Source organism: Portunus trituberculatus, chromosome 12 (genome assembly GCF_017591435.1).
Source record: "Portunus trituberculatus isolate SZX2019 chromosome 12, ASM1759143v1, whole genome shotgun sequence".
Classification (NCBI taxonomy): domain Eukaryota; kingdom Metazoa; phylum Arthropoda; class Malacostraca; order Decapoda; family Portunidae; genus Portunus; species Portunus trituberculatus.
Genome location: NC_059266.1, coordinates 8024839 through 8039838, shown reverse-complemented (window position 1 = coordinate 8039838; position 15000 = coordinate 8024839). Strand labels below are relative to the sequence as shown.

The window sequence follows — 15000 nt, the reverse complement described above, 5'->3', positions numbered from 1 at the left end:
ATGAATAGGCGAATGAATGTTGACGTGTGTGTATGTCTGTGTGTCTGTCTGTCTATATGTATGTATGTATGAATGTAAAAATGGATAGATCTATAGGTGGAAGAACGAGTGGATGAATGGATGGGTGAACGGTTAAAGACCACATCTGTCTGTTTATCTGTCTGTCTGTTTATCTATTTATCTATCCATCTATCTTTCTATCTATCTATCTGTCTGTCTGTCTATCTGATTGTCTGTCTGCCCATGTCCCTTTAGGTGTGTGTGTGTGTGTGTGTGTGTGTGTGTGTGTGTGTGTGTGTGTGTGTGTGTGTGTGTGTGTGTGTGTGTGTGTGTGTGTGTGTGTACGATGCGAAAGGAGAGAAGGGAAGAGGAGAGAGTAAAGAAATACTGTCACTCTCCCTTCCCTCTCTCCCTGCTTCCTCTTCCTCTCCTTTCTCCATTAAAAACGACTCCCCTCTCCCTCTTCCTTCCTCTCCCCTCTCCCAGCTTTATGACATCTCATCTGAGCGCTATATAGAGAGAGAGAGAGAGAGAGAGAGAGAGAGAGAGAGAGAGAGAGAGAGAGAGAGCAACAATAGACAGGTAATAAGCAAGGTAACCCCACCTCGATCGTCTCTTAGCAACGATAGTTAAAAATACTCACATCTAATTATCTCTCTCTCTCTCTCTCTCTCTCTCTCTCTCTCTCTCAGGCACAGCTAACAAGTGCTAACATCAGTGCCAGCGCCAGTGTCCCCTTAGTGTAATTGGTGTCTTGCTTCGTAATGTGTGTGTGTGTGTGTGTGTGTGTGTGTGTGTGTGTGTGTGTGTGTGTGTGTGTTGGTCTCTCTCTCTCTCTCTCTCTCTCTCTGTGTGTGTGTGTGTGTGTGTGTGTGTGTGTGTGTGTGTGTGTGTGTGTGTGTGTGTGTGTGTGTGTGTGTGTGTGTGTGATAGCTGCAGGATTGAACTAAGAGGAGGAGGTAGAGGAGGAGGAGGAGGAGGAGGAGGAGGAGGAGGAGGAGGAGGAGGAGTTTTCATTTTATCAATTATTCGTCTACACTTAATCAGTTTTTTTCTTTTCTTTTATTCTTTATCTTTTACTTCTATTTTCATTATTATTCTAGTAGTAGTAGTAGTAGTAGTAGTAGTAGTAGTAGTAGTAGTAGTAGTAGTAGTAGTAGTAGTGTTGTTGTTGTAGAAAAAGTATTCCTCCTCCTCCTCCTCCTCCTCCTCCTCCTCCTCCTCCTCCTCCTCCTCCTCCTCCTCCTCACCATCATCATCATCATCATCATCTTTCTTTTTATCATTATTTCCGGAATCCACACTCCCAACCTCTCCCTCTCCCTAATTCCCCATTAATGAGGTACTCAGGGAGAGAGAGAGAGAGAGAGAGAGAGAGAGAGAGAGAATTACATTACAACCAGGCCTCTTCCTCTCTTTACCTTCCATCTGCTACTCTCAGCCTCTCCTCCTCTCTCTCTCTCTCTCTCTCTCTCTCTCTCTCTCTTTCTCTATCACTGCGTCTCCCATGCTGATAATCTTAAGAGGATGGATTCAACTTCTCAATTTAGTACCTCTGAAAATCCCTCTCCCTCTCTCTCTCTCTCTCTCTCTCTCTCTCTCTCTCTCTCTCTCAGATAAACATTTGTCACACGTGCACCTCCCTCTCCTAATTGCACCTCCGCGGAGAGAGAGAGATTAGGAGAGGGAGAAAGAGAGAGAGAGAGGGGAAGAGAGAGGAGAGGGAGAGGGGAAAGTGGGGGGATGTCCTGAGGGGGTCGCCGCCCCATAAATCCTAACAATGGGGAGAGGAATGGGCGTATACAGAGGTTTAAATGAGGCTCTGTTTACTCTCTCTCTCTCTCTCTCTCTCTCTCTCTCTCTCTCAGACTATTACGCCTCATTACTCTGACACTCACTGACATATCTCGACCAATCCTCCTCCTCCTCCTCCTCCTCCTCCTCCTCCTCCTCCTTCCTCCTCCTCTTCCTCCTCCTTCACACTCATCCCCAATCAATCTTCACACTTTCACATTTCCTCCTTTCATATCCTCTCCTTCTTCTTCCACACTTCCTCCTCCTCCTCCTCCTCCTCCTCCTCCTCCTCCTCCTCCCTTCCTTCCATAAGTTATCTCTCTTTTTTTCTTTCTTTCTTCCTTTTTTATTGATTCTTTGCACTATTTCTATGCACTCTCATAAAGTAGTGATCTTCTTCTTCTTCTTCTTCCTCTTCTTCTTCTTCTGCCTCCTCCTCTTCCTCCCCTTCCTCCTGCAACACTAGTACTAAGTCTTTCCCCTCCAACACGTCTCATAAATCTTCCTCCTCCTCCTCCTCCTCCTCCTCCTCCTCCTCCTCTCTCCTTCTTTCTTCTTCTTCCATGTTCTCCTCTTACTCTTCCTCCACCTTCTCTTCCTCTTCCTTTCCTTCTACAGCTCTCATAACTCCTCTTCCTTCTCCTTTCTCCTTCTTCCTCCACCTCTTCCTCTTCCTCTTCCTTCTTTTGTTTCTCTTTCTCCTCTTCTACATCTCTCATAACTCCTCTTCTTCTTCCTTCTCCTCCTCCTCCTTTCTCATCATTTGTCATCTTTCTCCATATCCTCCATCTCTCCCTCCTCCTCCATCTTCTCCTCTTCCTCTTCCTCTTCTTGTTCCTCTTCCTTCTACAACTCTTATAACCCCTCTTCCTATTCCTCACCATTTCCCCTCTTCCTCCATGCCCTCCACCTCTTCTTCTTCTTCTTCTTCTTCTTCTTCTTCTTCTTCCTCTGTCTCTCTCAAACCACACCAAACCACATACAAACCAATTTTCAAACACTCTCTCTCTCTCTCTCTCTCTCTCTCTCTCTCTCTCTCTCTCTCTCTCTCTCTCTCTCCTACACCAAACTACATGCATGCACAAATTTTCAAACAGTATCTTTATCTGATTCTCACTCTTTCTCTCTCTCTCTCTCTCTTTCCTCTTCCTCCTACACCAAACTACATGCATGCACAAATTTTCAAACAGTATCTTTATCTGATTCTCTCTCTCTCTCTCTCTCTCTCTCTCTCTCTCTCTTATCTTTACCTCACTCCTATCTTTATCTCACTCTCTCTCTCTCTCTCTCCCCACAGCCCCAGACCACTTCAGGCCCCGCGTCAGCTCCCTCCCTGAGAAACCATACAACCCAAGGGATGCCGAGGAGATCTACCGCCTCCGCTCGTTTTCTATCACCTCCAAAGGCATTATTAACAGGGGAGACTCGATCATTTCCAAAAGGTCCCGCTCAAATACCTCTGTCTGTTCCACCACCTCCAGGTAAGACTGTGTGTGTGGGGGAGTGAGAGGGCGTAGTGGGGGGGGGGCCTGTTTGTGTGTCTGTGAGTGGGAGGGGTGTGTGTGTGTGTGTGTGTGTGTGTGTGTGTGTGTGTGTGTGTGTGTGTGTGTGTGTGTGTGTGTGTTTAAAACGTTCATTGCTTTCCTTATTGTTCTTTTCATCTCATATTTCTTAATTTTTTGGTTGTTTTTCATTGATTCTTGCTCAATCACACACACACACACACACACACACACACACACACACACACACACACACACACACGCGAACATTCAATAACTTTCTCATCAGTTGCGTTTGTTTCCTGTCAAAAAAAAAAAACTATCAACATTTTATTTCACAGCATCAATCACTCGTCAGTTTAAATCATTTGCATAATTCACCTCATATTATTTATTCATTCTCTCTCTCTCTCTCTCTCTCTCTCTCTCTCTCTCTCTCTCGCCATTAGAATTTAGAATCTCACCTCTAATGGAACTGAGAGGCTTACCTGTAGAGAGAGAGAGAGAGAGAGAGAGAGAGAGAGAGAGAGAGAGAGAGAGAGAGAGAGAGAGAGAGAGAGAGAGAGAGAGAGAGAATTAAACTTGTATACAAAAGAGATGGAGGAGATAATGAAGATAAATGATGATGAGAGGAAAGGAGATAAGCAGTAAAGGAGGAAGAGGAGGAGGAGGAAGAGTAAGAGGAAGAGGAGGAAGAGTAAGAGGAAGAGGAGGAAGAGGAGGAGGAAAATACAAACCATCCTCGTATCTTCTTTTAATTTTTCTTTCATAAATTTTCCCTCCCTTTCCGACCTTATTTTCTTCCTTCCTTCCTTCCTTTCTTCCTTCCCTTCTTCCCTCCCTCCCTCCCTTCCTTTTTCCTTCCCCTCCTGTCCATCCTTCTTATCTCCTTTCCTTCACCCTCCTTTCTCCCTCCTTCCTCCAATTTGCCTCCATCAGTCACATGCCGATCACTTAGAAATGAGAGAGAGAGAGAGAGAGAGAGAGAGAGAGAGAGAGAGAGAGAGAGAGAGAGAGAGAGTGTGTGTGTGTGTGTGTGTGTGTGTGTGTGTGTGTGTGTGTGTGTGTGTGTGTGTGTGTGTGTGTGTGTGTGTGTGTGCAGAATAACTCTCTTATATTTCAGCTTTTCTTCGTATAAATGATGTAAGTTTAATCTATAATTGTCTTAGCTGAGTGTCACGTTTTTAGATAAGCACTATCTTAAATCTTAGCTTCTCCAACTGTGTTCCCGTTTTCTATTGATGGCGCTGTTGATGTGGTATATAGAGTTCAGTTTGATCACTTTTTTCATTCTGTAGTGTTTTTAATGTTTATATATTCTACAGTCCTTTTTTTTTAGTAATATGCTAATCAATGTTTTCTCTTGCATTTTTTTTTTCTGTCTTAATTATGTCTTTTGTATTCATTAACTTTTTTTTTTTGGTCTATATATTTTTTCTTTATATTCTCTGTTTCTATCAATCTTCTATTTCTACATTAACCTTCTTCTTTGTCTCGTTTCCTCACAGTTATCTTCTTTTCTCTTTTCCACTGCTATATTAATTTTCCTTCCACAATTCCCTTCTCTTCATCAACTTTCTTTGTCCAACTCTCTTATCATCTCTATTCTAACATTCTTCCATATTTCTTTTTCTATCTTTTTTTTCTCCTTTCCTTTCTTATATTAACTTTTCTTTTATAATCTATTTCTTTTCATCAACTTTCTTTTTCCCTATCTTATCATACACTTCCTCTCTATTTTAACTTCCTTCTATTTTCATTCCTTCAGCTATCTTTTTCCTCTTTTCTTTTCCTGTACTAACTTTCCTTTCACACTCCCTTTCTCTTCTTCAACTTCCTTTTTTCTATATCTTGTTCTCTCTATTCTTTCATTCTTCTCTCTATCTTTCTTCTCTCTAGTCTTTCTTCTATATTTCATTCCCTCAGCTATCTTTATTTTCTCTTTTCCTTTCTTATATCAACTTTCCTTTCATAATCCCCTTCTTTCCATCAATCTTTTTTTTTCTATCTTATCTTACAATTTCTCTCTATTCTAACTTTCCTCTATATTTCATTCCCTGAGCTATCTTATTTTCTTTTCCTTTCCTACATCAACTTCTCTCACAATCCCCTTTCTCTTCATCAGCTTTCTTTTGTAAATCTTGTCCTCTCTATTTTAACACTCTACCTTCACTGACTCATTTCTCCGCTAACTACTGTTGATGCCAGCTTTATTTCAGCATATCTGTGTACTAGACAAGACAGTGCCATGACAGTGGTATAACAGTGCTTTTCTCTCTTGCTTTAAATGTTGCTGCAATACTCCTAGTTCATTTATATGCGTGTGTTGATTATTTACAAGTAGAGAGACTGATAGAAAAAAAAGTGAGTCTTGATACATACTTTATTCCTCCTAAATATCTTAAGAGTGTAACATTTCTACCTTGCGATGCTTTTTTTTTCTCTCTCTAACGGTCCTTCATCATTCCTGCGTCTTGTCTGTATTAAAAAGTGTGTAATTCTTAATCTCTATACACCTTTCGTTTATAAATGATACAATACCTTTTTGTTCTTTTCAATGCTCTTTTGTTTTATTTTAGGTTCTTTCATCATTTCTGCGTCTTGTTTTATGGTTTGTATTAAAATGTTTATAATTCTTAATCTCTCTCTACACCTTTTAAATGATTCGATGCTCTTGTTCTATGCGATGCTCTTTTGTTCTCTCCTCAGTTCTTCATCTATCCTGCGTCTTGTCTTACTATTTGTATAAGAAAAATATTTGTTCTTAATCTCTCTACGTCTTTTGTCTATAAATGATTCGATACTCTACTTGTTCTCTGCGATGCTCTTTTGTTCTCTCCTACGTTTCTTCATCATTCCTACGTTTTGTCTTACGATTTGTATCAAAATGTCTATAATTCTTAATCTCTCTGCACCTTTTGTCTATAAATGATTCGATACTTTTCTTGTTTCTGTTGTAATTCTTTTAACATCACCATTTCCTCTTGCCTTACGAATCGCATTAAAAAAAAAGATTCACGTTTCTTGATATTTATACTTTTTTGTTCATTTATGCAGCAAGTTCTCAATGGAATCTAATCTCTTGACGATGGTTTTTTGTTTCGTCTTTTTTCTCCAACTCTATAAGAACTCTTCCTCTTCTTCTAATTCTTTATCATCATCATCTCCTCCTCCTCCTCCTCCTTCTCGATCTGTACTGATAAAAACCTATACACCCATTCTTAATAATTGATCTATCACATGCAATCTAATATGGTTTGGAATACTCTTTCGCCCTCCATATTCATCCCAATGGTCAATTACACGTCTCGCCTTCCTATAAGTAATAAAACATCAACGCTTGAGAGTGGGAAGAGGGAGGAAAGAGCGAGAAAAGAGAGAGAGACGGAAATAAGTCAAGGTGAGTGTTTTAACATCACCAAAGACTTTTTACAGCTTTCCTTCTTATACGTATCTACACTTCTTGAGAGAGAGAGAGAGAGAGAGAGAGAGAGAGAGAGAGAGAGAGAGAGAGAGAGAGAGAGAGAGAGAGAGAGAGAGAGAGAGAGAGAGAGGAAAAATAGTAAGTAGTGTGTTCAGCGCAATCAGTGACCTTTTTGTATCTCTCCTTCCTTCGTAGACGCATTAAAAAATGTCCTTTTCTTAGAGAGTGGAAAGAGGAAGCAAGGAATAGAGAGAAGGACGAAAGAGACAGGAAAATTAAGTTAAAATGAGTGTTTGACGTCACCTTTTCGCATCTCGCCTTCCTTCCTACACGTACTACTCTAGAGAATGAAGAGAGAGAGAGAGAGAGAGAGAGAGAGAGAGAGAGAGAGAGAGAGAGAGAGAGAGAGAGAGAGAGAGAGAGAGAGAGAGAGAGAGAGAGAGAGAAATAAGTTGAGTTGAGTGTTTAACGTCACCAAGACCATTTCACACCTCTCCTTTCTATGCGCATAAAAAAAAAAAAAAACACATCTTAGAGAGTGGAAAGAGGAAGGAAGGAAAAGAGAGTTCTAGGACCTTTTTTTTTTTTTTAACTCTTATTTATATTTTCTTTTTATTATTATGCGTCCTACAGTTCTCTGGCTATCTTTCTTTTTCTTGTTGTTTGGATTTTTCTTTAATTATCTTTTTACGGTTGTGTCTTTCCTTCTATTCGTATTTGTTTATTATCATTTATCCTACATGTTCTCTGAGTCTCTTTCTCTTTCTCACTGTTTACATTTTTTTTTCTTTTTTTTATTATTTTTTTCTCTTGTTGTGTTTCAGTACCTTTCCTTTTCTTTTATTTGTATTTGTTTATCATTATCTATCCTACATGTTCTTTGGGTATCTTTCTCTTTTTGTTATTTATTTATTTCTTTGCTTTTCATTACTTTTTATACGGCTGAATGTTAGAACCTTTTATTTTTTCCACTGATTTTCTTTTTCTCTTACTTTTCTTCTTGTTTTATTGTTTATGCTACAATTAAGTTCTGGAACCTTTCTTTTCCTTATTGTCTCCTTTCTTTTTCACTGTCACTAATACCACTGCTAAACCCTGTAAATCAAGCTAATTCCACCTTATAAAGCATTCAATCCCCCTGTGGACATTCGTATTTAGCTCTGCCTTCCTTTCACTCCCTCACAAAGCTACGTTCACCACCAAGTCATTCTATTCCCTTCTCAGCTCATTTGTTTCATCAATCTTCCTTTAATCCAGCGCCCTCTCAGCCCAGCCCGCCCAGCTCTGCCTTTCCTCCCCCTCACCTCACTCCCACTGCCAGACGGTTCATTTCCCCCGTAAAGTGTCCTCATTAGTGGCAATGTTCCGAGATTAACTGGTATTTTTGTGGATGATTGTGTGATTTGAAAAGAGTGAAGGAAGTAATTTGATCTTTTTGGCGAGATTAGTTTGTATTTTTGTGGGTGACTGACGAGAGTTGAAAAAAGGAGATTTTAAGGAGGTAACAGAAAGAGAAGGCGAATGAAGGAGAAAGAGAAAGAGGAGGGAAAATATGAAGGAAGTTATTTGATCTTTTTGGCGAGGTTAATTTGTATTTTTGTGGGTGATTGTGGGATTTGAAAAACTGAAAGAAGTTGATTTGATTTTTTTGGGCGGGAAATGAAAAAATGTATGACTTTTACTTACAAACGAATGAAATAATGAAGAATGCGAGGTTAACTTGTATTTATTTGTGGGTCCTTGACGAGATTTGAAAAGAGTGAAGGAAGTAATTTGATTTTTTTTTTTTTTTGCGGGAAATGAAGAAAATGTATGACTTAGACTTACAAATGAATAAATTAATGAAGAATGTGAGATTAACTTATATATTTTGTGGGTGCTGTTTGATTTGAAAACAGTGAAGGAAGTTGATTTGATTTTTTGGCGGGAAATGAAGAAAATATAACTGTAAATGAAATAATGAAGAATGTGAGGTTAATTTATATATTTTGTAGGTGTTTGTGTGATTTGAAACGACTGAAGGAAATAAAGGAACTAATTTGAATTTTTGGCGGGAAACGAAGAAAACGTACGAACTGTAGGCTACTTAAAGAACAAAAAGAAAAAAGAAAAGAAAAAAGAAAGGAAAATAACAGGAGGAGGAGGAGGAGGAGAAGGCGAATGAAGGAGGAAGAGAAGAGAAGACGAGAAGGAGGAAAAATATGAGAAAGAAGTGAAAAAAAGAAAGAAAAAGGAGATTAAAAGGGAGAAAAAGGAGATTTTAAGGAGGTAACAGAAAGAGAAGGCGAATGAAGGAGAAAGAGAAAGAGGAGGGAAAATATGAAAGTAAGAAAAAAAAGAGAAAAAGGAGAAAATCAAGACGTAACAAAATGGTAGGTAATCAATTAAGGAGAAAAAATGAAAGAAAAAAGAGAGAGAAAAAAGAGAAAATCAATAGGTAACAAAATGGTAGGTAATGAGTTGAGTACCTGTGCTTGTGTGTAGCTGTACCTGCGCCTCTGTACCTGCGTCGCTGTCTACCTGTCTGTCTGTCTGTCTGTCGCTAGTGTGTGTGGTGAGGGAGGGAGCCGCCGTTCCAGCTGCGTCTCCACCACCATCACCGCTGTCTCTCCTCTCCTCCTCCCATGGTGAGTCTCTCTCTCTCTCTCTCTCTCTCTCTCTCTCTTTCTGATTTGCTAATTTTTTGCTTATTGTGATTTTTTTCAGCTTTTTTCATATTTTTGTGTCACTCTCTCTCTCTCTCTCTCTCTCTCTCTCTCTCTCTCTCTCTCTCTAACCACTAACTAACACGCTAATCATAAATAACAGAAGCTCAAAGTAAAAAAAAATCATATAATAAAAAAATAACTTTAAAAACATAACATAAATAACAACAATAATAATAATAATAATAATAATAATAATAATAATAATAATAATAATAATAATAAATAATAATAATAATAATAACAACAATAACAAAAAATTTTCCTCTCTTATGTACAACTCTATACTCTTTCTCACCCTGGGGCATGTGAGCGAGTGAGCGAGTGAGCGAGTGAGTGAGTGAGTGCGTGCGTGAGTGGCGTGCCCCAGGGTTTTCATCTCCCACTGTTTCTCTGCTCAGTGTTAGCGAGGAGACAAGGCGGGTATCCATCGGGGGAGAGCCTTCGCCGCCGTCCCGCCCCTCCCCAAGGTCAGTGTGAGTGGGGCGTGGCACTCAAGCACTGGTGGGGTGGCACTGGCTGGGGTGGCACTGAGTCATACGGTCTTTCTTTTTATGTGTACTTTCTTTTTTTCTTTCCTTTTTTTCATTTTTATCCTTTTCTATTTTCCTTTGTCTATTCTTTATCAGTTGTTTTTCTTTTCTTTTCTTCTTTGTATATTTTTCTAACACTGGGTCATAAGGTCTTTCTTTTTTTTCTTTTCTTTTCTTTCTTTTGAGCGTTTTCTCTTTTTTTTTCCTCATTTTGTCATTGTTTCATATCCTTTTTTTTCTTTTTTTCTACATTTTTTCTTTTTTTTCTTTTTTCATTGTTTCATATCCTTTTTTTTTTTTCATTTTCTCTTGTTTTTTCTCTCCTATTGTCTTTGTTTCATATTGTCTTTGTCTTTTTTCTACATTTTCTCTTTTTTTCTCATTTTGTCTTTATTTCATATTCTTTTGTCTTCTTTCTGCATTTTCTCTCCTTTTTTTTCGCTTTTTGCTTGTCATATTCTGTCATATTTTCCTTTCTTCTTTTTTCTTATCCCTGTCTATCTTCCTTTGCCTATTTTTCGTTTCCTTTATCACTTCTTTGTTTTTCCTCTTTGCATATCTTTCTAATCTTATTTTCTTTCCTCTGCTAATATTTCTTTTCTATTTCACTATCTTCAATTTATTTATTTTTTTCGTATGTTTTTACCTAATTTTCCTAACTGACCCAACACTATTTTAACTTTTTCTTATATTTCTTTCTTCACCAAGTAATCTTCCACATATCTTTAAATTTGACTTACACCAACTATCTTACTCTTCTTTCTATCTTTACCTAATTCTTCTTATCAAACAACCTAACTGCATCTTCACTTTCTTCATCTTTATTTTCCTCCATATACCTTAAAATCTTACCTAATCATCTATCTTACCCTTCTATCTTTCTTCATGTCTCCATTCCAATCAATCTTACTCTCCTATCTTTATCAACGTCTCTATCTTACTAATCCTACACTAATCTTGCTAATCTTTACCTAACTTATCATTTTCCTTGCAATCTCTATTAACTTGTTCACTGCCTGCTCTCTCTACCTGTCTGTCACGTTCCCTACCTTAATTTACCTTACCTGTCTACAGCCTCACCTCAGCTTCACCTGTTCCTTTCTCTCTGTCTACCTGTCTCTCCTCCTCCTCCTCCTCCTCCTCCTTATGTATTAATTTTCCATCCACTTCACCTCAGTACTCTTCATGTTATTCCTTCTCCTCCTCCTCCTCCTCCTCCTCCTCCTCCTCCTCCTCCTCTTCTTCCGCCCTTCGACCACTCATATTGCGTTACTTCCTCCTCTCCTGGTACTTTTATTCTCCTCCTCCTCCTCTTCCACCTCTTCCTCCTTCTCCTCTTCCTATTCCTCCTCCTCCTCCTCTTCCTGCGTTCACCCTCTCATCTATAATATTAAACTCGTCACATCCAAACGCCGTCTCCTCTCCCTCTTCCTCTCCTCTCTCTCTCTCTCTCTCTCTCTCTCTCTCTCTCTCTCTCTCTCTCCAAAATAAGGTGCAAAGGTAGACATCTAGGGATATTAAAAGTGTCCTATATTTAAGCCTTCGTATCCTTCTGCTCTCTCTCTCTCTCTCTCTCTCTCTCTCTCTCTCTCTCTCTCTCTCTCTCTCTCTCTCTCTCTCTCTCTCTCTAAGTGAATTACAGGCTGTCTCAAAATACTTAGGTTAACTTCGTGGTGTTTTGATGGTGTTGTTGTTGTTGGTGGTGGTGGTGATGGTGGTGTGGGTGGTGGTGGTGATGGTGTAGGTGTAGTGGTGTAGATGTGGTGGTGGTGGTGTGTGGTGGTGAAGGTGGTGGTGGTATTGGTGGTGTAGTGGTGGGACAGTTGTGAAGGCAGGTGTGTTGTGAAGGCAGATGTGTTGTTGTGACAGGTGTGTTGTGACAGGTGTGTTATGACAGGTGTGTTGGACAGGTGTGTTGGGACAGGTGTGTTGTGACAGGTGTGTTGTTGTGACAGGTGTGTTGTTGTGACAGGTGTGTTGTGACAGGTGTGTTGTTGTGACAGGTGTGTTGTGACAGGTGTATTGGACAGGTGTGTTGTGACAGGTGTGTTGTGACAGGTGTGTTGTTGTGACAGGTGTGTTGTTGTGACAGGTGTGTTGTGACAGGTGTATTGGACAGGTGTGTTGTGACAGGTGTGTTGTTGTGACAGGTGTGTTGTGACAGGTGTGTTGTTGTGACAGGTGTGTTGTGACAGGTGTATTGGACAGGTGTGTTGTGACAGGTGTGTTGTTGTGACAGGTGTGTTGTGACAGGTGTGTTGTTGTGACAGGTGTGTTGTTGTGACAGGTGTGTTGTTGTGACAGGTGTGTTGTTGTGACAGGTGTGTGTGTTGGGGTTTGTTCTTTTCCTCTTTCTTTTCTTGTGTCTTGTTTTTCTTGTTTTGTTTATGTTTTTGTTGTTGTTGTTTGTGTTGTTGTTTTGTTCCTTGTGTTGATTGGTGGTTTCTTGGCGTTCTTGTTGTTCTTGTTTGTTTGTTTGTTTGTTTGTTGTTGTTTTCTTTCCTTTTCTCATTCTTGTGCTTTAATTGTTCTTCTTCTTCTTCTTCTCCTCCTCCTCCTTCTCTTCTTTCTTCTTTTTCTTCTTATTTTCCTGTTCTTGTTCCTCTTTGATTGTTTCTTCATCTTCTTGTTTGTTCGCTGTTTGTATTTTCCTTGTTCCTTGTTTTATTCTTTCCTTTCTTGTGTGTGTGTGTGTGTGTGTGTGTGTGTGTGTGTGTGTGTGTGTGTGTGTGTGTGTGTGTGTGTGTGGTTTGGGTCTCTCTTTCTTTCATTCTTTACTTCCTTCTTATCTTCCTTTTTATTTTATTTATCTGTTTTTCCCTGTCTATCTATCCATCTATCTATCCATCCTACAACCCTACAGTTCTTTCCTTTTCTATCCATCCGTCTATCTATTCATCTATTTATCTATTCTCTTTAAAATTCTCATCCCTTTTTCCTCTATCCTCTTTCCTTATTCTCGTTTCTCTATTCTTCTTTCTCTTTCCTCTATTCTCTTGCTTTTATTCTCTTCCCACTATTTTTCTTTCCTCTATACTCCTTTCCTCTTCTCTTTCCTCTATTCTGTTTCCTTTATTTTCTTTGACTTTTAATCCCCTTTCTCTATTCTCCTTTCCTCTTATTCCCTTTCTTTCATTTTCTTTGACCTCTAATCTCCTTCCTCTATTCTCCTTTCCTTTATTCACTTTCCTCTATTCTCCTTCCTCTTCTCCCTTCAACCAACATCACTTTCCTCTTTCCTCTTTCCTCCTTTCTCACTCATCATTCAATTTGGCCATTCTTATCTTCAAATATTCTCAATACAAAATTACCCTTATTATTTTTCCGGCTCCTCCTTTATTGACCTTACCAAACTTCAAGTCCCCGCCGCGCCCGCCTCCGACCCCCTTTCACGACACAAATTGACGAAGTAGACGAAATAGGATCATAGCTTAAGACCCATGGAGAGAGAGAGAGAGAGAGAGAGAGAGAGAGAGAGAGAGAGAGAGAGAGAGAGAATGCAGTTAGGAGTCGTTCTGAAGGCAAAGTTGTGAAGGTGTGGTTAGGAAAGATGAAAAAGTTGTAGAAATTAAGTTAGGTTAGGTTAGGTTAAGTTAGGAGTAAGAAATAGTAATGTAGTTATAGAAATTAGGAACACAGTTAGGAATATAGGAATGTAGTTAGGTTACGTAGGTAGTTAAATCAAAAGGAAGTTTGCAGTTACTAATTCAAGAGTCGTGATTTAGAAAGATAGTGAGAATATTAATAATTGAAGGAATAGTGAGAGAGAGAGAGAGAGAGAGAGAGAGAGAGAGAGAGAGAGAGAGAGAGAGAGAGAGAGAGAGAGAGAGAGAGAGATGGTGAAGAGGCGATGGTGTTGAGAAGAGTGAAGTTAAAAGCTACTATTTATGTCATTACGAGAGGGAAGGCTTGAGAATTCATCACCATCACCATCACCATCATTATCAATTGTATAATCAGAAGAGAAAGAGAACCAAGTCACCACCAACATCACCACCATCACCTCACCATCACCATCAATAGAGATCAAAAGAGAAAGCGAACCAAATCACCATCACCACCATCACCACCATCACCATCACCACCACCATCACCACTCACCATAACGCAGCCCTGTGTGGTTCTAGGAGACAGCAATCAGCCCCCGTTCCTTGTCACGATGATGGTGAGGGCAGAAGGTACGTGTATAGTGAATAGTGATTAGCGAACACCTGTATAGACCACACCTGAAGGCCACGGAGCTCACCTGTCTCACCTGTACCTTGTAATCCACCTGTAATTACCTGTGTCTACCTGCAATCTGTCACCTTGTACCTATTGTTCTATTATTTTTGTGTCCACTTTTCTATAACTGGTTTTGTTTTCATCACCTGTTTAATTTGTGTACCTGTGTTTATCGTGTCACCTGTTACCTGTCACCTGTCACCTGTCACCTGTTACTTTGTGTTCACCTGTATTTTCTCACCTTGTACCTGCAATTTCACCTGATTTTGTGTTAATTAGTTTTTATTCTTGTTTATTTATTTTTTTTTTTATCTGTCATGTCTCTGTTTGTTTGTCTCTCTCTCTCTCTCTCTCTCTCTCTCTCTCTCTCTCTCTCTCTCTCTCTCTCTTTCTTTTAACAAGTGTAAACAAATTCCCTCATTTTTACTTCACACACACACACACACACACACACACACACACACACACACACACACACACACAATTTCCATTTTATTCTTTTCGTTTTTACATATTTTCACATTTTTAGAGATTATGTTTCAGAGCAATTAATATATCTCTCTCTCTCTCTCTCTCTCTCTCTCTCTCTCTCTCTCTCTCTCTCTCTCTCTCATACATATTATCCACGGAGGTGTGTGAAAATATATGTTTGCATGAGTTTGACCTGTTGCTTGTTGTTGTTGTTGTTGTTGTTGTTGTTGTTGTTGTTGTTGTTGTTGTTGTTGCTTGTTGTTGTTGTTGCTTTACATGAAGCGATAAATTTGATGGTTATTTTTATAGATACATATTTATTTTTTCCATCTATTTATTTTATCAAT

At 39.4% G+C, this 15000-nt stretch overlaps 1 protein-coding gene across 1 annotated transcript in view; it reads left to right on the top strand.

Annotated features, from left to right (window-relative positions):
• LOC123502727 (GTP-binding protein GEM-like) overlaps positions 1–15000 on the top strand; it is a 34519-nt gene that overhangs the window by 7730 nt on the left and 11789 nt on the right. The window contains 2 exon segments of the mRNA XM_045251951.1: positions 3092–3275; positions 13563–13575. Of these exon segments, the coding sequence (XP_045107886.1) occupies positions 3092–3275; positions 13563–13575 (197 nt within the window).